The sequence below is a fragment of the Diadema setosum genome, chromosome 5, assembly GCF_964275005.1.
Source record: "Diadema setosum chromosome 5, eeDiaSeto1, whole genome shotgun sequence".
NCBI lineage: Eukaryota > Metazoa > Echinodermata > Echinoidea > Diadematoida > Diadematidae > Diadema > Diadema setosum.
In genome coordinates, this window is record NC_092689.1 from 39,432,346 (window position 1) to 39,457,111 (window position 24,766).

At 38.5% G+C, this 24,766-nt stretch overlaps 1 protein-coding gene across 1 annotated transcript; it reads left to right on the forward strand.

Annotated features, from left to right (window-relative positions):
* Nucleotides 1-9,951: 9,951 nt before the first annotated feature.
* LOC140228271 (uncharacterized) lies at nucleotides 9,952-24,142 on the forward strand. The gene is made up of 6 exons (XM_072308496.1): nucleotides 9,952-10,104; nucleotides 20,790-20,995; nucleotides 22,009-22,150; nucleotides 22,522-22,626; nucleotides 23,291-23,367; nucleotides 23,977-24,142. Exons 2-6 carry the CDS (start codon nucleotides 20,806-20,808, stop codon nucleotides 24,090-24,092), a joined length of 630 nt encoding a protein of 209 aa, XP_072164597.1. The 5' UTR covers nucleotides 9,952-10,104; nucleotides 20,790-20,805; the 3' UTR covers nucleotides 24,093-24,142.
* Nucleotides 24,143-24,766: the final 624 nt, after the last annotated feature.

Genomic DNA, 24,766 nt, shown 5'->3' on the forward strand with positions numbered 1-24,766 from the left:
TGCAAATGGCAAATAAACAGCAGTGTAATGGAGTGGTAAGGAAAAAAGGTCATGATATTCAACACCTAAATAAAGTGTAACAATTACCATATCTTGCACTAATTAGGTGATACGCTATCAGCGTATCACCTATTGTAATTGTCAAAATTTCTCTTTTTTTTTATTCTTCTTTCTTTCTGCCACATTTTGTGTCGTCAATATCTCAACAATGACATCACGGAATGACATGACATTTTCAGTCAACATGTCTCATAACAATATCTAGCCACAATAAGGTTTTCATGACAGTAACATATCTATGACGTCATCTAGGCGCCATTTTGTGATTTTCGGACCTTGTCACATGATCAATCATAACTTCATAACTAGATGTCATTTCTGTATCATTTTCGCTGGACATAAAGTTCAGGTCACGCTCTATCTTACTTTCTAACGCTAGTTACCCAGGTCATCATTAGGCGCGCGTAAGCGCGCGTCAAAATTTTAAAAGGCTCAAAACGACTTCCCAATGGGAAATCTCGAAGTTTCAGACAATTTTAAGCGTTTCAAACATTTTCTCGCGTGCGCGTCCGTCCGCGCAATTTCGCGCGCAGAGCGCTTAAGAAACATGGAAATGCAATTTTTTGACTGATTTGGATTCCTGATACTTTGAGTAACAGTATCCATTGATTTCCGATCGATTTCGACCCATAACAAAGGAATGCACAGGCGTCAAAGTTGAAATTCCGCACGCGCGTCTTTCTGCAAATATAGTGAAAAAACATGTCTTTGTTTATTTCGTCATAGCTCTTTAAATCGTCCGTTGACCCTATATTTCTATTGCATATTACAAAAGCATATGAATTGTAAATAACATTCCAAGTATCAATATTGCCACAGAAACGCGATGACGTCATCAAATCGTCATTTTATATAAAAAAAGTGGAATTGATTTTTTTGAGGTACTGTTTCTGACATTCATTTGCTCGTATCTCTGTTGTTTAAGCTCAATATTATCCCAAATTCAGATATGTTGTACTTTGAACATTTGCCTCCCAAGTCCATGTGATGGTTTTGATATATGATGACGTCATCATACTAGAAATTGTGATTAAAGGTAAAGACTCAAAATCAGACAAGTTTACGTGTTATGTCTATGGGAGGTGATTTTTTTTCAAACCATGCATTGACTTGACAACGTTTAAGCACCTTTACCTCATCTGATTTTGCTCCATTTCCTCTGAAACATAAATATGTTGTAGCTGAGACAATAAGCTGCAGTCATCATGCATTTTATATTTTCAAATTTCCTCATCAGGTCGACAATTTTGTAGTTAAAAACTGAAAATGAGAATGCAATCTGTACGGAATGATTCCCGATTGTTCTTTGCAACTGTATATTGGTCGAATCCACGCGGCCACTTGTGGGAAGTTGAATAGCGCCATCTCAGTCAGCACTGTCACGACAGTATTATCATACATTTAAGTTTCGCATAGAATCTCCAGGACAGCCATATGGCGTAATCGCTTAGCGCGCTGGGTGTTCATAACGCCATACCGGAAGGCGAGAAGTTGGACTCCCGCGGAAGTTTTCTCTTTCTTTTTTTTTTTTTTCCGGCAATTCAGCTTTACTCCGATGTCATTTATCGTATTATTTTACCAAGTATACGTAACCCGTGAACACGGCTGCTCTATTTCCCTCGTTTTGTATTGGAGTTTGGAGATTGGGTTTGCTTCATTAATTTTGTCACACTTAATGTTGTAAATTGCCCCTTGTTACAGTGTCCCGCTTGCCACCTTTCGTTTGCTCTTTCCTTTCCTCTTCATTGGTTCTTGTAATATTGTAACAGGATAGGTAGGAACATGTACGTTTAGATAACTGGCAGGAATGGGAGCTGAATTGATTAACTCTAGTCCAGGTGTATGGCGTCTCGCTCATCTCTTTGAAATTCCAGGTTGTTATTGTTTGACCCAATAACGGAGTTGTAGACAGGTTTTATGTTGCTATAGAGGTATCTTGTGCCACATGAATGGAAGGCATCACTGTTCAGTAGTAGTAATGAACTTTTTCATGTTGTAAATGATATAAAGATATGAATTTCACATCCAATCTTCGGGACAGCCGTGTGGCTTTATAGTCGCTTAGCGCGCTGCATGGTCATTATGCACTACCTTAGGACGAGATGTTCGGGACCCGCAGGACGCTATTATTTTTTTTTCTCTCTCTCTCTTTCTTTGTTTTTCTTTTGGCAGTTCAGCCTCATTCCGATGTCATTACCCCACGACACACAGTCACTCAAGTTCCCTTTTTTTTTTTTGTCGGAGGCTGGAGGTTGGATTTGCTTCATTTATCATACGTAATGTTGTAAATTGCCCTTGATATACAGTGCCCCGCTTGCCACCTTTCGTTTTCTCTTTCCTTTTCTCTACGTTTGTTCCTGTTACACTGCACAAGACAGGTCGGAAAATAATTTACATAACTCAACTGGAGCAGGAATGGCAACTGAATAAATTAACTCTAGGACAGGTGTATGGCGTCTCGCTCGTCTCTTTGAAATTCCAGGTTGCTATTGTTTGACCCAATAACGGAATTGTAGACAGGTTTTATGCTGCTATAGAGGTATCTTGTGCCACATGAGTAGAAGGCATCACTGTTTAGTAGTAGTAATGAACTTTTTCATGTCCCTCCATGTCAATTATAGTGTGTTCAAAGGGGTTGTGTGTCTATCTGCCAAAGAAAAGGAAAACCTTATTTTCGCCATGGCTATTTCTCTATACGTAACCGTAGGTGATGAGTGTTGTTGGTATCTGAGCAGTGAATAACACAACATCAGGCTAAAATCCCCCTTTTATACGCGCTAAGCGTTCAATTTGATATATCTTTATTTATGTAGTCAATCACTGCTAATGGCGTTACAGAATTATGTTATAACACCTTTCACTGAAAGTTTATAAAGCAAAGTTTATGGACAAGGCAAGCAATTGTACATGAATAATACCAATGATTTCAGAGGGAAATTATGGTATACCTAAATGTAAGGGTATCATTGCTTTGGAATTGCTGAAACAATATCTTGGCACGAGGTCTTCCACCTCTAATAACTGATCCCTTTAAAGATGTGTCGGTCACGGGTGATCGTCATGATTCATCTTTCACGTAGAAGCTTCCGTTCCACACTCTTAGTTCGAGAAGACTTACCATCATACTTCAAATTGTGATTAAAGGTAAAGACTCAAAATCAGACAAGTTGACGTGTTATGTCTAAGGGAGGTGATTTTTTTTTTTAAACCATGCATTGACTTGACAACGTTTCACCACCTTTATTTCAGCTGATTTTGCTCCATTTCCTCTGAAACTTAAGTATGTGGTAGCTCAGACAATAAGCTGCAGTAATCATGCATTTTATTTTTTCAAATCTCCTCATCAGGTTGATAATTTTGCAGCTAAAAACTGAAAATGCGAATGGAATGTGGACGAAACGATTCCTGATTCATCTTTCACATACATAAGTTTACATTCCTCATATTTTCTCGTCGAGACGTATGGCCGAGAGGATAAAGGCGACGTCACAAGATACGTGAGGTTGCACACGTACGGGTTCGAACCCCATAAGAACACGAAACAAAATACTTACATCTTTTGCTTTTTTTCTTTTATGGAGTATTCACCTTCGTCCATGTAGAAATCACGTTTTCATGTAAACGTACACACACACACACACACACACACACACACACACACACACACAATATCCCTTTGTTTTGTGTTGGAGACCACATTGCTTTGACTGGCAACTTGGACTTCAAATTACAAATGTTAAAGTGAAGATGGCTCTTAAAAGACCGCATGGCCATGTTTGATTTTTTTTTTACAATATAAAGACCTATTGGTAAATATTCATTCACATATCCTTTCCAATCAACTTACTTGGACACGCCGACACCACACGAAATTTTCAATTGGTTGCATGACAGAAACAATTTCATCTGAATTATGTAGGACTGCATAAAGAATTGGACTTCACGAATATTTCTCAATATTATATTATACTTCAAGTCGCTACTTAACATTATTTTCGTTGTCGATCACTGAAAATGAGAATGGAATCTGGTCGAAACGATTCCCGATTTATCTTTGTAACTGTATATTGATCGAATCCACGCGGCCACTCGTGGGAAGTTGAACAGCGCTATCAGTCACTTGACGTATATCGCCAAAAAACTGAATATCAATGTAAATTTGTGTTGTGTATAGCATACATAGATAGATTTAAGTTTCGCACAGGATCTTCGGATCTTCCGTGTGGCAGAATCGCTTAGCACGCTGCGTGTTTATAATGCCCGACCGGAAGGAGAGAAGTTAATCGAGTCCCGCAGGACTTTTTCCTTTTATTTCTTTTTTCTTTTCTTTTTTTCAGCAGTTCAGCTTCACTCTGATGTCATGAACACAGCTACTCTATTTCCCTTGTTTTGTATTGGAGTTTGGAGGTTGGGTTTGCTTCATTAATTTTGTCACGCGTAATGTTGTAAATTGCCCCTTGAAACAGTGCCACGCTTGCTACCATTCTTTTTCTCTTTCCTTTTCTCTTCATTTAGATTTTGTTCTTGTTATACTGTAGCAGGATATTTAGGAACGTGTACGTTTACATAACTAACAGGAATGGGAACTGAATTAATTAACTCTAGTCCAGGTGTATGGCGTCTCGCTTATCTGTTTAGAATTCCAGGTTGTTATTGTTTGACAAAAACGGAGTTAAAGACAGGCAGGGAAGGAAGTGACTTGATATTGCTTCATATTATATGAGGAATTTCGGGCAATACCTTTCCAATTAGTGTAGTGATTTTGACAGGGTTCTCTGTCGTTTATTTTCGTCATGGCTGTTTCACTAGTTTAGCCATAGGTGATATGTGTTGTTGGCATCTGGGAGAATAGAACAGATCAGTACCAAACTGGAAAAGCCCTATAAGCAATGTGGTAAGCATTCAATTTGTTGCATTATCTTTCTTCTTTAAAGTCAATCACTACTGATCGAATTACACCATATAATATGGCACGTTTCACTGGTAGTTTAGGAAAAGGGAGCTAATTCAATGCAAGATACAATGATATGTGCTACCATTGATTTTAGAGACGTCATTGTGGTGTGGTGCTGGTGGTGGTAAGGGAATCATTGCTTTTAAATTAATGAGACAATCCTTGGAACTTTGCATCAAGAATATAATGCATGTTCGTGCGGCGTTTTTTTTTTTTTTTAATCCTGACGTGGACATTATTTTTCTTTATCTTGTTTTTAATTCAAGAATGTTATATCTGAATATGTTCGATTTAGTTACGGTTTCAATGCATCTTGTTTACCATCTTCTCTGACATTAAATTGATGGTTTTTAAATTTGACATTGTCTGTCTATTTGTCTGTTTATGCTCATAAAACACTGCTATAACAACTAAAACATTTGTTTCACTTGTCACACGCAATGCTATGGATTGCAGTTGTGCATGCAGTTTTCCTTTTGCCACCTCTCGTTTTTCTCTCCCCTTTTCCCTCACTTTGGTTTTGTTATACTGCAGATGGGAATGATTACAATAACATAACCCAACTTGAAGTAGGAATGAGAACTGAATAAATTAACTCTAGGCCAGGTGTATATAGCGTCTCGCTCATCTCTTTGAAATTTCAGGTTGTCATTGTTCTATCAACGGAGTTGAAGACAGGCTTTATGTTGCTATAGAGGTATCTAGCTCCACATGAATGGAATGCATACGCTGTTTAGTATTAGTAATGAACTTTTTCATGTCCATCCCTGCCAAGAAAAGTGTGTTTGACGGGGTTCTGTGTCATTGTGCCTATGAGAAAGCAAAGTTTTATTTTCGCCATGGCTGTTTCTCTATGCGTAGCCGTGAGTGATGGATGTTGTTGGCATCTAGCTGGGCAGTAAAAAACCGAGTATCATGCTATAATACCCCCCCCCCCCCCCCCCCGTTAGGTTCTAAGCGTTCAATGTGATATATATTTCTTCTTCATTATGTCAATCACTGCTGATGGAATTACAGAATTATGCTATGACACGTTTCACTCAAAGCTTAAAAAGCAAAGTTTATGCACTATACAAGTAATGGTGCATGAATCCTATAGACCATTGATTTTAGATGAGAAATTATGATATGCCTATAGTAGGGATGTCATTGATTGGGAATTAATGACACGATTAAGCATTTTCATAATCCTTATCCTTCACTCTAACCTCCGTGAAAATATCATATTTGAATTCAACCAATAAGATGGTAAAAAATGCATGCATTCATGTTTTATCAATATACAATGTATGGACTTTCCAAACATTCAACAGCGATTATCTCAAAATGAACATTGTGTGGGTTAGCACTATATTGCATCGACCCCTTCAATTGTCTATCAAGTTCATGTCGATGTTTTCTAATTTGATGACGTCATCATACTAGAAGTTGTGATTAAAGGCAAGATATCAAAATCAGCGAAGATTACTAATCGCTGCCTCATGTTCCTGTGTTTGATCGTCCAGTCAATACCAAACTGACGACATACGTTGAATATGTTATACTTTGAACAATTGTCTATCAAGTCCATGTCGATGTTTTCTAATTTGATGACGTCATCATACTAGAAGTTGTGATTAAAGGCAAGATATCAAAATCAGCGAAGATTATGTGTTATGTCTATGGGGGGATTTTTTTTTTTTAACCATGCATAGACGATAACGCTCAAGCACTTTTACCTCACTTGATTTTGCTTCATTTCCTCTGAAACTTAAGTATGTTGTAGCTGAGACAATAAGCTGCAGTAATCATACATTTTATTTTTTTTCAAATCTTCTCATCAGGTTGACAATTTTGCAGCTTAAAACTGAAAATGAGAATGGAAGGTGGACGAAACGATTCCTGATTCATCTTTCACATACATAAGTTTACGTTCCTCATATTTTCTCGTCGAGACGTATGGCCGAGTGGTTAAAGGCGACGTCTCAGAGACGTGAGGTTGCACACATTCATTCATTCATTCATTTTCATTTTCATTTCATTTATTTCATTCCTTCTTTCTTTTTCGTCAAACATAACACGAAATGTATCAGAAGATATAACATAGGCATGTATTCGACTTTACATGGTAGATAATGGTTAACAAATACGAAATTATACATGCATACCGGCAAAATACAAAGTTATGTTTGGAGGATAAAAAAAAAAGAAAGAACTGAGAGGTTCACTGAAAAGCATGCTTGTAAATTGTGAACCACTCAAAAGGATTCTTGTGAATACATTAAACTTTTTTTTTTTTTTTTTTTTTTTACAAAGACAGGAGAGAACAAGACAGTAGAAACACAACGACATTACATGACTTTACAGTAGGGTATACCATGACACATGCGGGTTCGAACCCCACAAGATCACGAAACAAAATACTTAGCCATTTTACTTTTTTTTTTCTTCAGTGGTGTATTACATATTCGTCCATGTAGAAATCACGTTCGTATAGAAACGCACCTATACACACACACACACAATATCCCTCTTTCTTGTGTTGGAGACCACATTGCTTCTATTGCTGCAAAATTTTGCAGGCTGACTTTATCAAACCGATTATAGTATAAGTAATGACGACTACGGAGGTGTTGTACTTTGAACAATTGTCTTTCAAGACCATGTCATTGTTTTGTACTTTGATGACGTCATCACACTGAAAATTGTGATTAGAGGTAAAGACGCAAAATCGGACAAGTTTACGTGTTATGTCTATGGGAGGTGATTTTTCTTTTAAACCATGCATTGACTTGACAACGTTTAAGCACCTTTATCTCAGCTGATTTTGCTTCGTTTCCTCTGAAACTAAAGTATGTTGTAGCTGAGACAATAAGCTGCAGTAATCATGCATTTTATTCTTTGAAATCTCCTCATCAGGTTGACAATTTTGCAGTTTAAAACTGAAAATGAGAATGGAATGTGGACGAAACGATTCCTGATTCATCTTTCACACACATAAGTTTACGTTCGTCATATTTTCTCGTCGAGACGTATGGCCGAGTGATTAAAGGCGACGTCTCAGAGAAGTGAGGTTGCATACGTGCGGGTTCGAACCCCACAAGATCACGAAACAAAATACTTTGCTATTTTACTTTTTTTTCTTCAATGGTGTATTACATATTCGTCCATGCAGAAGTCAAGTTCGTATATAAACGCACCTATACACACACACACACACACACACACACACACACACACACACACACACACACAATATCCCTCTTTTTTGTGTTGGAGACCACATTGCTTCGACTGCTGCAAACTTTTGCAGGCTGACTTTGTCAAACCGATCATAGTATGTAATGACGACGACGGAGGTGTTGTACTTTGAAAAATTGTCTTTCAAGACCATGTCAATAAGCCAGTTCGGGTTTAGCTCATGGGCACATGGGTACAAATGACCTTTCTTCTTTCTCAGTTGATTAGGCACTCCACTAGTTTCAAGCGACAGAAGGCATGAGCTTGCCCAACGTAACAATTTATGGAATTCATCAGTCATGTTCAAACAAAGGATGAACTTGCATAGACCAGGTGACCAGAATGATCCTTCCATTGACATTTTGGAAAGCATCCATTTCATTATTTTGCATTGAATGTATTAACAATCTCTTTCTATTGATATTGTCAGACACCGCTTTTGCTGTCATGTGGATGTGCTGGCAAGCACCACTTATAGGGATCAGTTGAATAATCATTACATTACAGATGCTTATCTCAGTGAATTTAAAAACCACCATGCTCTGCTGGTACAGATGACCTTTTTCTGCTCATGCTCAAAGTGGAACCCCGAACTGGCTTATTGTTTCGTACTTTGATGACGTCATCACACTGAAAATTGTGATTAAAGGCAAGGTATCAAAACCAGCCGATTATAGGTTTTATGTCTACGGCACGTATTTTTCCCAAGTCGCCAGAAATGGCATAGCGACATCAGTCGTTACAAGGCCGCATTTCCGTCTAGCAATGCAATACATGTTCACGCGGCCCCGTTTGTTGAGTGGGCATTGACTTTTTCCCCCTGTAATATCTATACATTTTTTTTTTGCCTAACCATTTCCGTGGATGTCCCGTGGCCGAGTGGTTAGAGAAACGGATTTGCATGCACGCTGAATAATTTCAAGGTGCCTATATCACATTCTTTTCTTTGTCGATCACGGATGACCGACATCTGATGACCCCAAGCGTATCACCTAACTCGTCCTTAGTGTGACGAGTTTCATATCTCGTTAATCATTTTAGTTTGGTCAATGTGTTAATTGTAAACAGTTTGTCGCACTTTGAATAAAAACAATGTTTCTGACAAACGATCGAGTGTAGTCTTTACACCTTTTTATTTTTATTTTTATTTTCTTTTATTTTTTTATTTTGATTTTTCTAGTAGGTCCCTACTGTGCTACAGCCCGGCCTAGTGTTGGATGGATTAAATAAAACTTAGTGCAAAGAGTCAAAGTAACTCTTAAAATGGATCTTAGAGTGGTCTAAACTGGCTAGGAATAGAATGGTATGCCAATAAATCAAAACAACGACAACAATTATAAATCAAAACTGGTCTACTAAGCTTTGTGGCAATAAGAAGTTGCATACTAGTACCCACCCGACATAGCGTAACAGTGTCTGGTCGGGCTAGCCAACAGTCTGATCTAACTACTTTTTCTTGGTTGAGTACAACACCAACTGAACAAGCGGCAAAGTGTTGCATGCACTAGCCACTGGCTGCGCTTACCAAGCCTTCTCCCCGAGCGTCGCGCCTGACATACTCTTCGTGATCCCTGTAGCTTCTATACTCTTTGCTGTCCAGTTCAGCCTACCTGTGCAATGCAACTGCCATGTACAGGGCCAGTAGTGATCGTACTCGTGTAGGCTCCGCAAGCGCCGAACGAGACTGGAGGCCAGCGCCACAGCGCCGGGGGCGGGGGTGGCTCAGTGGGGTGGCTACGCGGTTGAACGATCACGTCTGGAACTAGACTCTTATATTCAAACGTTAGAGACCTCTAGAACCATAAGAACAGAACCAGGCTAGAACAGCAGAAGTGGCACTACAACGAAGGTTGTTCCAGACCGACGAAGTGGTATTGTTTTACGTCTTTCTCAACGATCAGACCCATACATGAAATAGTTTCCTTCGTATTATTTCTGACATTTAATGGACCATAGACACAACCAGCTTAGTGACGTCGGCGCTGTACTGTAAAAGTGGATATTTTCGCACGACTAATTTTTCGCGCTTGGCCGGGTAACAAGAGTTTCGCGTGTATCCTACAGCAACTACTGGAACATATGGCACGCGAAAATATTCGCGTGCTTTTATTTTCGCGCTAGCTTCTGGTTGCGCGAAATGCGCGAAAATTTCATCACCGCGAAAATTTCCTCTTTTACAGATACCAGTATTGTATCGAGTGTTTTGTCAAGTGTGGCGGCACGCTCTACACTACGCTCGTGTCGTTGTTGTTGTTTTCAAGATGTAGAATCGCATACTACGATAGTATCCTCAGTTGAAGCGGGCAGCCGTTCGAGTAGCAGACGACAGAGGGTGTTAGTATTATTAATAGCATACAGTAATTTACCTGTATACGTGTACAAATTTGTGCGGATTTGACTCAATGGCACTGCTGACGGAAAATCGAATATTGCGTGGAAATCCAGTTCCCCGTCGCCTATGTTTTTTTCTGTTTGTTCTTTTTTTTTATGTGAAGGAAATGGGATTCTGAGTCATTTTTTTTTTCGACATTTCATCATGACGTCGCGAAGCACGGAAAAGAGAATTTCAAACAAAATCCTTAATTCTATTTTCCGTTTTCAGTCGACATTGAGATGTCATCTGGTTCATTTTCCCACTAAAGGCCCGGTCCCACTGCACTTACGGATGCAAAGAGGATGTAAAACGTAAAAAAAAAAAAAAAAAAAAAAAAAATGAATAAAAAAATTGCCATCCGTTGGAAAACGCTATACGCATCCGCTGTGTACTCATCGCATACGTGTTTCATACGCTCTATCCATCGAGCATCCGTCCACTACGATTTCATCCGCGCAAAAAGTTTTAAGCTGCTTAAAACTTTTAGAACGGATGAACTTTCCGCCGTGTACGATGTAAATCCGTGACATACGAGCAACAAACGTTGTATGTCCGTTATCATCCCTTAAACGTCTGCTGTATCCTCTCTGCATCCTCTGGGCATCCTCGCAACTCACATCCGCTGCAGCTGAAAACGGAAAGAGGGAGGAAAGATATGGTACATGGAACGTCTATACATCGTTAATAGCACGGAAATAGAAAGGATGTAAGCGTATGCATCTCTTACATAAAGTATTTAAAACGGACAAAGCGTTTGTTTCTGTTAGGCGTACGTGATGCATCCGCTTTATCCGCTCTGCATCCGCTCTTTCCCCTATGCGTCCGTGTCGCAATTATCTCCGGTTACCCCTTCGGAGCTGTCATTCCCTTCCATCCGCTTTCATCCTCTAGCAGGTTTCCGATGAACATCCGTTTAACATCCCCTCTACATACTACCCACGTCCGTTCGTTTTCCGTTCTGTTTTCGCCAATTTTCGCCAATTCTGTCAATTTCTTGAGCGGATGAAAGCGGATGGAGCTATCCCCGAAATTTTGCTCGTCCGCTGTGTCCTTTCTGCATACGTTTTGTGTCCATCGGCGATGAACATTTGCCGCGTTCGGGAAATGATTCATATTTATCGGTGGAATTGTGATTGTTTTATGATACGTACCGACTAACAGTATTAGAACTATAATTGCCGTCACATTATCTCGGGCCTACCATTATTATAACCAAGTTTCACACTTGACACTGGCACGCTTCTCACAGGAGTCTTTCTTTCTCTCTCTCTCTCTCTCTCTCTCTCTAAATCACACACACACACACACACACACACATAATTTAGCTAAATTTTGTGATGAAATTAGGAAGCTCCACAAGAAATGATTATTGCCTATATTATCATTTGATTGATATTTTATGTTAATCTGTATTTACAATATTGAATTTTGCTTTAAATTATTGAAATTGCTTTTATCTGCGGTATTGTTGCCCTGCTATTTTAACTTTGTTTTGTTTGTCCTGCTTCTCTCTCTCACTCTCGGATCTTGCACTATTCTGTATATTTGGAAAATAACATGCGATTTTCTGTATATGTATACCTACAATCCATATCTCATGTAATAACTCATTTGTTTGTTCATTACGATGTTTATTCAAATTTTCTTCAGTACCCATACTTTTGGTGACATAAGAAAATAAAAACCAATGTCAGTGTCATTGTCACAACAACAACAATCCCCCACCCCATCCCAACCCAAAAAAAAAGAAAAAAAATATATTATATATTATTAATATTTCCAACCACACACACACACACACACAAACTAAGATTGTTTGTATCTTTTTAAAATCAAAATGATAAGATATGTGTGCACCAGGAACTCATTTCATAAAAAGTTTATACTAACAACTCTTTCTGCATGGAATGTCAATATTGTCATGGTAAAAACAAGAATCCAGCTTCCTGATTGGCTGTTGCTATTGGAAGTTGTCATTACAGCAAGACCCGAATTGCTATACATCCTTTATGAAATGGGGCCCAGGTCGCACGATTCACAGCTTTAAAAATGCTAAAGCTCCTTGGGAGCCGGCTTTTTTTTTTTTTGGGGGGGGGGGGGGAGGAGACACCCTCCCCCCCCCCTCACCCCGTCGCTCCGCTATACCTCTAGCCAAGTGAGAATAACGGATAATGTTTATTTTTTTTTTTCATGGGTATGGGGAGAGGGTTTAACGATCATGCCGGTGTTGAAATCTAGCCTTTTATCGGCTAGGGACAGAAATCTGTAAATCGTTGTGATGATCATATTTTGTGCGAAGTCTTTAAGATTATTCATGAACCGAGAGAACGCTCGCATCTTTCATATTACTCATGTTATGACAGTCATGTAAGTACTTGCACTCCTGTATAATGTGCTTCGACTTCTCAGATTCTCAACGCGGGCTGGCTTTTCAAGCGAAATGTTTCCCGGCCATTTTCGTGAAAATGTCATTTATTTCCATTTTATGTGCATTCAAATTCGTATGTTTGTATACATCATCATGATCAGCATTTGAATAACTTATTATTATGAAGAGCTTCATTGCAAAATGAGCTATGCGCCAACTTTGAAAACATTTTAAAGTAAGTCCATCAAGTTGGAGCAAAATAGAACCTTTCCAGTGATACCTCACTTGTAACATTACACTCGTTATATTCCTGAAATTATGATTCAAAATTATACCCCGTTTTTCCTATTATTTTCTTTATAATAACTCGACTTATCAAGAGAGATAGTTGGTTTTGCGATAAAACTCTTCTGTTTTCTTTTGCTAAACATAAATGTAAACTTAATATAAACTCAGAAAGCCGTGTGATGATCATGACTAAGATAAAGTTGCCAAATGAAGGTTGTAAACACAGTGGATTATGATGATCTTATAAAATGAAAATAAAGATGTAAATTAGAGATAGACAGCCATGAAATCACATGACGAAATGAAGATTTTATATTGAAATTTAGGAAAAGAAAAAATATGGACTTTCAAAATGAACAAAATGCTGCCATGATGATGAAATTTAAGATAAAGACAGTGTAAAAGTCTCATTCAGTGATTATCTGGACATAAGCACTCTTGCTTATTTTATAAGTATACGACGGGGGCGGGTCCAGGAATTCCGTAAAGAGGGGGCGCGTTTACAAAATTAAAGGGGGCGCACGCATCCTTCCCCATTTTTTTTTTCTTTTCATTTATTTAGTTTCAACAAGAAATAAAGGGGGGGGGGGGGGCGTGCGCCCGGTGCGGTCCTCCCTTATGGATCCGCCACTGTATGGTACGTGCATTACGGAATATTGAATGCTCAATATTGTAAAAACCGCTTGCTTAAAACGAAAGTAAAAGTGTTTTAAGTGCTTATCAAGCCCATCGCGCTAATTTGAATGCACAAATTTGGAAATATATGCCCAAATACGTTATTGAATGTTACACATCCGCATTTAAACTGTGTGCCTTGTTACCATTAATTTTGGTGCCGATTAAAAAACGAATTTGTTAAACGTGGAATCGTTTGACCAAAGTCACTTCACCGCTTCAAACTTATGAATTTGAATGCACATAAAGTGAAAATGAAAGATGATTTCACGAAATTCTCCGGGAAAACCTATATATCGTAGGCCAATATAGTACAATCAGTCATAAAATTATGTGATAATGATAAGGCCATATCTGTTTGAAATCAATATAGACGTGAATGTTTTTGATAACTTCAATGCCACAACAAGCTAAGTATACTAAAAACTGACCTTTATTCGCGGCTCCGTGAAAAGGATTGACTTTGACTGTGAAATTACCTGAAAACCTAAATGTATAATATAGATTTGCTGTGTTGTTCTTGCTTTTTTTTTTATTGTCATTTATATAGTATCTTGTTGAATTTCACCTTGTTTGGAACACTGACGTTGTTTCGTCAGCAGAAAGCTAGCAGAAAGGCTCCACATATCTGTCTCTCATAGGAATCTTTAATTTTCACCTGATTTTTTTTTTTTTTTTTTAGTTTGTCGGTTTCTTGAACAAATAGCTAGTCTTTTCTAGTCAGTTTCCCTTTGTTTGCGTTTATCAGATATTTTTGTATTAACTTTACAATTCAGAAAATCAGGTAGGAGATTATTAAGGATTTTATCAATGAGAACAAGTTTTTTCATTCGCTTTTGCATGTAGGCAGTCAATATGCAGCCTCCCTTACAAATTTCGCCTATTGTGACGATACTCCACTTTCAGAACAATAGCTCTGCCATGTTCTGAAGTATCTCTTTAAGTCTTTTCACGTTACGAGAAAAATGCGTGCCTTCTCTGATCAGCTAGCCGCTAGCAGGGGCAAATAAAATATTTTGGCCGGCAATGTTCCCCCTGCTACGTCATCCCTCCCTCCCCTCCCTCCCCCGCCCTCCATATACCTACCCACTCCTGGCTCTATCCCTATCCAGAGACTTTGGTATGTTTGTTGATAATTTCCAAAATATTCCAGCAAACATGTGCACGATTCAGAACAAAATAATACAGCTCCTCGTACGGGAGGGGCTACTGATACTCCTCCACCAGATTCCGCGCTGAGGTATAAGAGATCAGCAGCTCGGCTAGCACAGCGCCGTGACCAAAGAATTTCTTCTCCTTTCCTGGCCGGCATTTTTCTCCTCTCCATCCTCTGATCTTTGGGAAAAGCACTAGCCGTGACCACCGAACTAAAACATAGTGGAATGCGTGTTCACCCAGGAAATACGCAGCCACCAAAACTTGCTACCACCGCCATTTTGATAGGGCAATTTTTCCTTATATGGAGTGCACGCTATGTGGATCCAACCACTCTCTCATTTTCGATTGTTCATGCACGCGTCATATCGCGCACCCCACCCCCACTTCCTCATCAATCGCGCACACACTGGTAACACGGGAGGTATATGTTATGATATGGGAGGTATGTTCAATTCGGTGTAATAATGGCATAGATAAAAATGGCAGTGGTAAAAATGGCAGAGGTAAAAATGGCAGAGGTAAAAATGTCAGAGGTAATAAAGGCAGAGGTAAATAATTAAGACAGTGGTACAAATGTCAGAGGTAAAGTTGTCAGTGGTCGAAATGTCAGTGGTCACAATGCCAGAGATAAAAATGTCATTGATAAAAATTTAGTCGTAGAAATGCAAGATGACGAGGTAAAAGTGACAGAGATTTTATTTTCCTTCATGTTTCTGACACCTTTCTAGCAATACGCGCTTTTCGTGCCTTCTCCTGAAATAATTAAAGCACGGGGGAGACCGGGGAGAAATGGGACACGGGGAGAAATTCATTATAAACTCATGTATATAAGTTGAAAAATGGTCGGCAAGTCAACAATCCAATTATATCAGTATGAGCCTCGGTACACCTGAAAAAGGACATATTGACTACCATACAGCTCTACAGGTATCTTGTCAGTAAAATATCAAACTTAGATCTCGTAGGTCCTATACTATGTTAATAGGTATTTTAATAAGTGTGCAAACTTCTGAAAATAAAATTGCTTGATAACAGACATGCAGGTATGAAAAATTGGATCTTTTACTGTTTTTGTTATCACTGGGAGAAATTCAATAGGGCATAGTGTTACATTTCTCCCCGCAGCATATGTAAATCCTACTTTGGTCATGATGGTTATCTAATTTCTCTCCAGGTTGTCTCATTTCTCAGCGCTTGATGTTCCGTATTCCCCCCCCCCCCCCAAATTAGGGGTTAAACAAATCATTAATTACACGAAAATGTTATATATATATATATATATATATATATATATATATATATATATAGGGGTATCACAAAATGCTCTACTAATGTTCCTACACTCCTGTGCTACATACTCTCTCTAAAAAAAAATTGAGTGAAAATATTCACTCTTAAAGGAGTGAATACAAAAAATAGTGAATTTAGAGTGAAATTGGAGTGAATTTTGAGTGAAAATGTTCATTTTCACTCATTTTGGAGTGACCTCAGGGATCACTCCTAAATCTTTGAACAATGTAATGAAATATTTTGCCAGAGCCTACTGATGTCTGCCGATACATCTAGCTATAGTTTGTTTTTTGCGTTTTGTATTTTTACTTCTATCAGGCCTTGTGAGAAAGATATAGGCTCCTACGAAACCTGAATGTGAGAAAATAACATAGAACAGGTGAAAATTAGCGGTTCGCTTCGACAATGTCTCCTTCACTTCTTTACACTAAACAGTTCAAAAATGAAAAATAATGACAATATACTAGCCTGGAAGTGAGCGGAATTCGTTTGTGTAAGAGTGTGTATGTGAGAGTAAATGTTGTATATCTGCGTATAGAAGTATATGTTTATACCAAAAGTGGGTTCGTGCGTGTGTGTGTGTGTGTGTGTGTGTGTGTATGTTTGTGTGTGTGATAACTTCATTGGGCGAAACAACGTATAGGATTATACTGTTTAAGGCATAAGGGCTATGCAGCATTGTTGAAACCCCCTTTAGTAATAATAATAATAATGATAATTTCCCATAGGCCTATACTAGGCTCTTTTTTAGCTGGTTTATTATTCCTCTGAACAGACAGATTACGCCACTGCACTAGAATCAAAATCAGAATAATGAGAGTGCTGTCATATTTTTAAAACATAATTCAATAAATATTCTTCAAATCTGCAATTTGGATTTGATAATTTGATAAATACAGTTTGCTCTGGCTATAGGTCATTATTCAAAACCTCTTTATACGTTTACCTCTGACGAAATCGCTCTCATTACTTCTGACATTTTACCTCTGCCATTTTTTCTTTTGCCATTTTTACCTCTGCCATTATTGCCTCTGCCATTTCTACCTCTGCCATTTTACTATGACATTTTTACCTCTGTCATTTTTACCTCACAATTAATCATGTATTTGTAGCCTGTTTGAAAAATTCCAGGATATTCTTGTATAAATTCCAGGAGTTTTTAGTGTCGATTTCAGGAGGACTGACCTTGAAAAGTGGAAGCACTGATGATATGAAGCAATAAGACAGACGCAGGACTTGCCTGCTTTTGATGAGCAACTGAGACTCTGGGCCTAACTTCTTTTAGTGGCGAGCATTATGCCTAAATTAGAGTGCTTATTAATGAAGAAACTTGATTTATTTACGGTGCATATGTAATTCTAGATTTAATAAAGCAATCTAGAAAAAAAACGCCGCAAACATGTTAAAGGTCCAGTTTACCTTTGGGAGCAGTGATTTCAAAAATGTTCAAGATATCACATTTGATGCATATGTGTAGGTCTGTTGTATCACAAAACATCCTACCATATAAATTTTTGCAATAAAGCCTAAAATATGAGGAGATATCAGCATTTTTCTCAATAGACCATAACTGTATACGGTTTAGTCTGAAAGCATTCTTATTATAACTATTGTTCACATTTTGTGTATTTAACAATACTTAACATCGATTATACGGATTCAAATTTTTACAGTGGTTGTTTCTATCCATAATTCACATTTAAGAACTATTTTAAAGCACTAATGTTAGGTTTTTGTTTCATCTGCAAATGGTAAATTATGCCTTTAAAAGAACTAATGTGAGTCCTCCGCATAGCCGCCATACAGCCTACACACAGCGCCCGTGCACACATGATTTCGTCGAGCTCTAGACCCTTTTTATCGACTTTGTCAGACTGGCAAAAGATCGAGAAGTTTAACTCGAAGTTTTGCCAGTGTGACCGCAAACTTTCCACGTAACTTTCCGCCTAACTTCTCGATCTGTTTGCGGGCTATGTCTCCGAAGCGCAAGGCCATTGTCATGTACAAACGTGCATTGTTATGTCATAATCACTAGCCACTGGACGGCGTACTCTTGCTTGCGCGCGTACCAGTGGCCCAGTCTGACCGCGCCTAAGCGTGCACTCCATATAAGGAAAAATTGACCTAACAAGATGGCGACGCAACACGGTAAATTTGGCTGCACGGTCTCGTGTATGTTGGGAATAGGGACACGCATTCCACTATGTTTTAGTTCGGTGGCCGTGACCTATCCTTCATAGCTTAGCGCCAGCTATCGCTGAAATTGGGTGTAGGCCTAGGTCCTGTATGTATAAAATAGCGGCAAGATTCGAATCGCACATACGATTGAGGCGATTCGATCGAACGCAAAACAAATAAATTGTACGTAAAGAAACGTACGTACGTACGTAACCGAACCACCGGGCCGTCCGACTGCAACTGCTGAGATAGACGACGCGACAACATCTTGCGCACAGGTAGATCTCTATATCAATGACCCCCCGCTTCGTTTTGTTAACTGAATAATTGTAGTTTGGTACCGTACCACATAGCATCTATGACTATTTTCGTTGCGGCATAATTGAGTTTAAGGTAATTCCAAACGTTTGCATTCATCGCAGATCGACTTGCCTGCTTGTACAACCGACAACCTGACGCGTTGCTCGTTGTCCCACCAGTAAAGAACTGTGTATGGTTTTTGGCCATGTATTGTCTAATACTAAACTGTCTTCATACAGCCCTACGCCTACAGGACTGATGACTAATCATGCATGCATGGTTGGTAAGGGAGGGTATGGTTGGGTACGCCACATGTAGCCACCTTAAAACGTTCAACCAGTGATTGTGGAGAAAACCACGTTACAAATTCCGATGATGCGCGATTAAAAACGCGATGCTGTCCTCAAAATAAAATTATTTGAGGTCGCCTTATTGTTTACTGCCCTTACCGGTTAGCTTACAACTTACAAGAATCGCGCACGGTGTCAGTTTCCTCTCACTATTTTTTGGTACGCCAGATATTATTGTCACCCGTAAATGATAATCTGGATTTCGATGTGAAAAATATGCTAAAATTTACCTGATTTTCGCCTCACGAACGTTAAAAATACTGCAGGTTTAGATCCTGATCTCGCACACTCATTTTGCCATTTTTGGATTCCACCTATGGTACTATCATCTTCGTCTAATTCATTGCATTGATGCATTCCATGGCATAGAATAGGTAAAAAATTAAGAAAACTTGCCAATTGCCAAATTGAAAACTCCAGAAAATCACAAATTTGAGCAATTTGATGCCTGTTTCCACCTTGTTTCTTAACACTTATAACAGCTAATCAAACAATGCATGTTCTCTGCGTATTGTGCCTACACATTAGTTTACCATGCACCTTTATCTTGCTTGGCGTTATTTCACTACCGGTATGTCACAGAGATTGGGAATCAACAGAACAGTCCCAAGATTCAAAACTGCAGACTTCCAGTATTTACGGCATATTCGAGGCAAAACGTAGGTGAATTTGTTTCATGCTTTTGGAATAAACAAGCTGCAGATCCTTAGGTGATGAGAGGTGGTACCCTCAATCATACAATCCCGTCAATAAGTCTTTTTTTTTTATGTTTGACATTGCCACATTGCAATTACACATAGAATGTTTGCCTAAATTCTAATGGATTTGTCTTTAGAACTTTAGTTGGAGTGAGTAAGTAGAGTCTATGTACATGATGTAGACGGGCTCTATTCGTACTGTCTTTGACTTTGACTTTCAATAATCATAGAGTAGGTACCTATTGGCCATAAGGCCTAGTTCTAATTACACAGTCTAGAACTTGCTTGGGTGTCGATAGGCCTAGACACCAACAATTATGTTACTTTCACTGTCTTCAGCCTTAAGTTTTTGTTTTGCAATGACCAATGCCAGCAATGGATAAAGTACAGTATCTGCACCCATGTACCCGGGCCAAGGTTCGACCTCCCGTGCCAAGGTTCGACTGTGGGCAAAAGCATGTGACAGGTTTCATGACTGTAAGATCGTTCTGTATCTGGTCGTTAGGGATATGTTCTGCAGAGACTACGTCTGGCTTCATGGAATCCCCTCCTATACAGGAGTCAAAAAATGATGAAGAGACTCCTCCGGACAGACAGATTTTGTGTCTAATAGGTTTCTACAATAACATATAGCAGGCGCAGTCGGTCAAATTTTGGAAGGCGTTGCCTTTGTTGTCGAATTATGGGCAGCTTATGTTGTACCTACTACTATTTCTTTTTCTGTTAATCTCACTTCAGTGATACTTTTTGACTGTTCAGTATATTCAATTCAATCATGTTTATTAGATTCAATTTGAATAGTGGATGGGATGGATTTTCAGTGAACAATAATGTATTAACCAAAAAAGAAAATACATCATTATCATTTAATTGTCAGATACTTTGTCTCCAAAATGGTTGCATCTCTGGAGAGCATCATTGACTCCCTCCTGCAAGGGCATGTGGAGTCCTCCATGGGTGACATCCATCACATCCTGACCAATCCTGAAGAGGTCAGCGGTCTCCAAGAGTTCAGTAACCTTATTCAGGAGGCTGCCAGGCAGGAGCAGGTTCAAAGGGCACATGCTAGAGATGTTGTTGCTGGTAAGTCTTTCAACAAGTGAGTTATGTGCACTGTGAAACTGTGATATGTGATTACTATTAAATTTTTTCAATGATGTTCACAGTGTCACTTTATATCAGGGCGTCACAGAACTTACATGTAATGTAACCTCATTTTGAACAGATAGATACATAATTGACACTGCACTTTATACTTGCCAAGTTGCCCTCTTATGACCACCCCCCCCCCCCCCCCCCCCGCAAAAAAAAAAAAAAATGTATTTCAACATAAATTTTACATATTATTGAAAACACACTGCAGGCAGACGGGTATAACCGTATTTAGTATACACCAGACGATTGTAACAATGTGATATATATACAAATACATGTATCTCACTTCTGTTCTATCAAAATCACACCTAAATGGCTATTTTGGCCATGTTAAACATTTTCATGTGACATGATGGTGTAATAAAACTGCTGAATTGAACCAAGTACATTTATAAAGAAATGAAATGTGTAATGCTTTTCCATGTGCCGAAATGACTTATGAGGGTAGATGCTTCTGTTCATAAGATGTGTCTGTATAATATTTGAGTCATCCTCATGAAGAAAACAAAAAACAAAATCTTTATTCCAATGCATTATTTGCCATATGCAAATGAAACAAAAACCCAGCTTTAGTGCTTCAAAATAGTTCTAAAATGTGACTTAGAGATAGAAACAACCAATGTAAAAATGGTAATCAGTGTAATTAATGTTAAGTATTGTTAAATGTACAAAATTTGAACAATAGTTGTAATAAAATTGTTTCTAGAATAAACCATCCACAGTTATGGTGTACTGAGAAAAATAGTGATACCTCCCCATATTTTAGGCTTTATTGCAAAATTTTTGTATGGTAGGATGTTTTGTGATACAACTAACCTACACATATGCATCAAATGTGATAACTTGAACATTTTTTAAATCACTGCTCCCAATGGTAAACTGTACCTTTAAGTGAAATCATTTCATTTTCATGAATAATCAACTTCATTGCCTTTTGCCAGCTTATGCGTCTATGAAGGATGACATTCAAACATCAATAGCTGAGGACAAGTCAGGGGATGTCGTAGGGGAGGAGATAACCGCACTCCAGGACCTGCATCAGAAAGCGTTACAAGACACTGAGGCCACGAGTCAGCAGTGCGAATATCCTTTTATTCCTTGATTAATGAAGTCTTTGATTCCAGCCAGACGAGCTGCAGTATGTTTTGAATATTGCTCATGTCAGCCAAAGGAAATGCCTGCCAATAACTTTCATCGTTTCCCCTTATTTTGATGTTTCATTCTGAGCACATCACATCTCACAAACAACTTAGTAGTATTTGTAATCACACTGTCGTATCAAATAAACCATGTATGCTTTGTAGTTGTTTTTTCCCCCATGGAAAGTTTGATCATTGTTCCTGATACATATGGAGTGAGATATAACAGGTGATGTTACACATACATGTATAGGTTGCATGACTAGAATGTTTTGAAATTTATACAGATTTAAGCCTTAACAGTTGTTCCTGCACAGCACTGAAGGTGAAGCGGGATGCTGTTGCAAGCAAGCAGAGTGAACTGAGTTCCATGAGGGAGACAGTGAAAGAAGATACCACACAGGTTCTTCCAAAGACAAGGTACATCTGTATTTTCATAGCATAGTTGTTGTTTTTCATTTCTTTTAGCTAATCAGTACAGTACTTTCCTTTTTAAGAAAATCTGTCTGATATCTGTAAACAGTCTCTTTGCCAATTTATACTGTCAACATTTAGAGGTTTATCCCCTGGAGTGCACCCAATGTGTAATGGCCCTGTTGTATATCACAATCATAAATGTAAGTAACTTACAGATAGTATAACTGTCATGATGATAACATAAAGGAAATCCTTATTTTGTACATCTCTTTCACAGCATGGTCCACTGTATGTTTTAATTTCCCACCTTTAATTGCACACATTTTATTTGTCTGGTGTTTGGGTTTTTGTCCTGGTCTTGAGTACATACTGTCAGAGAATATATTCCAGTCTTTTCCTGGCAATTGGTTGTAATTGTTAGTGTAATCATTTCTACATTCAGCCTAATACTGGTCACTTTACGTATAAACTAATGTATCTACAGTAGGATACTCCGCTGCCAATCATGCAAGTTTGGTTTTAGTGTCTAACATACACATGTTATGTATGCAAACTAATGTACACTGTTGGTGGTCGTGTGTGAAACCTACATGTGACTTTTCTATTGCCACTACGGAAAAAAAAAATAATGTTTTCACACTTTCATCTAATGCTTGATTAAATCCAGGTATAATGTGAGTCTCTACAGCTGCATTACAGGAGTGAAATGGGACTATGACAGCAAACCAGATGAAGTCAAGGGCTGTATCCTTTCAAATATTCATACACTCATCATAAATGTGGTCTAAATGTCTCTTCATTCATATGATAGATGACATTGACTTTGTATGTTTGTTGCTAGTCTCTGTGAAAAGAGTAGGTAAATGCATTATTTCTATCACCATCCACACCACACACCCCAATGTAACATAGCAACAATAAACTTCTCTAGTCCCAAGTTTTTAAATGCAAATGCTAATCTTTGAGCTTGTTTGAGTGTGTTGTGGACTGCCAACAACTTCTGGCAAACCTGTACCTACAGGTTAGATAAGATTTGTATGTGTACTTTAAAAGTAGGATGGAATTGGAGAGGGAAAATAGAATAATCCATCTAAACAGGGCACAGGCTTTAACCACATGCAATGTCTGCAATGTCTGATTTTATCAGTTTTGCTAAAATATGGAACCAGTCCTCAAAATTGTGAGGTATTTTGCCCACAGAGACACACAAACACACACACACACACAAAATATAAATGCAATCAAACCATCATCTTATTTCAAAACTCAAGCTATTATTCTGATATCTTATTACAATATTGGTAAATTGTATCCAACAGAACACCATCCTTAACTGTGTTACTTTATTATAAGATGTGAGTACATCCAAGGATGTGCGACCATTCTCACTGGACAGCAAGCAGCATTCAAGATTCTTCATCACAAACTATTTATGGGACCTCGTTGCGGCGGCCTCTGAAGCAAACTAGGTTTTATTCATAGGAAAAATTGAGTATTAGACAAGTGTTATTGACACCATACCTGTTTGGGGTGTCCATATATGAGATTTCTGCATCTAAAGAGTGCAGATGAAATGATCAAGCATGTGTCCATATATCTATGGACATCCACTCATTTACAAGTGCAGTTGTGATTACTGCTCAAGCCTCTGTGATGAAACTCTGATAATATCCCTCCTGTGCAGTCATGACCAGAGTGCTAAGAAACACACACGCACACACACACTCACACGCACATACAGATGCAGATAACACACATACAAACAAACAGGCACACACACACACGTACATGATACTGTAAAGTGGACATTTTCGTGTGTTAAAATTTTCCCGCATTTCGCGCAACCAGAAATTAGTGCGAAAATAAAAGCACGCGAATATTTTTGCTTGCCATATGTTCCCGTAGTTGATGTCTTGATTCCGCGGGATTAAACACATGCAAAACTCTTCTTATCCGGCCGAGCGTGAAAAACTAGTCGTGCGAAAATGTCCACTTTTACAGTAGTCTAATAAAATACTGGGTGCAAGAGGAGAACTCAAGTAAAATTTGTACCAACTGTTGAATTTGTCCACTTGTCAAAAATTGGATTCATGTATTCTTCTCAGTGAAAATCTGCATTACATGTATTTCTCTGCATCTACTA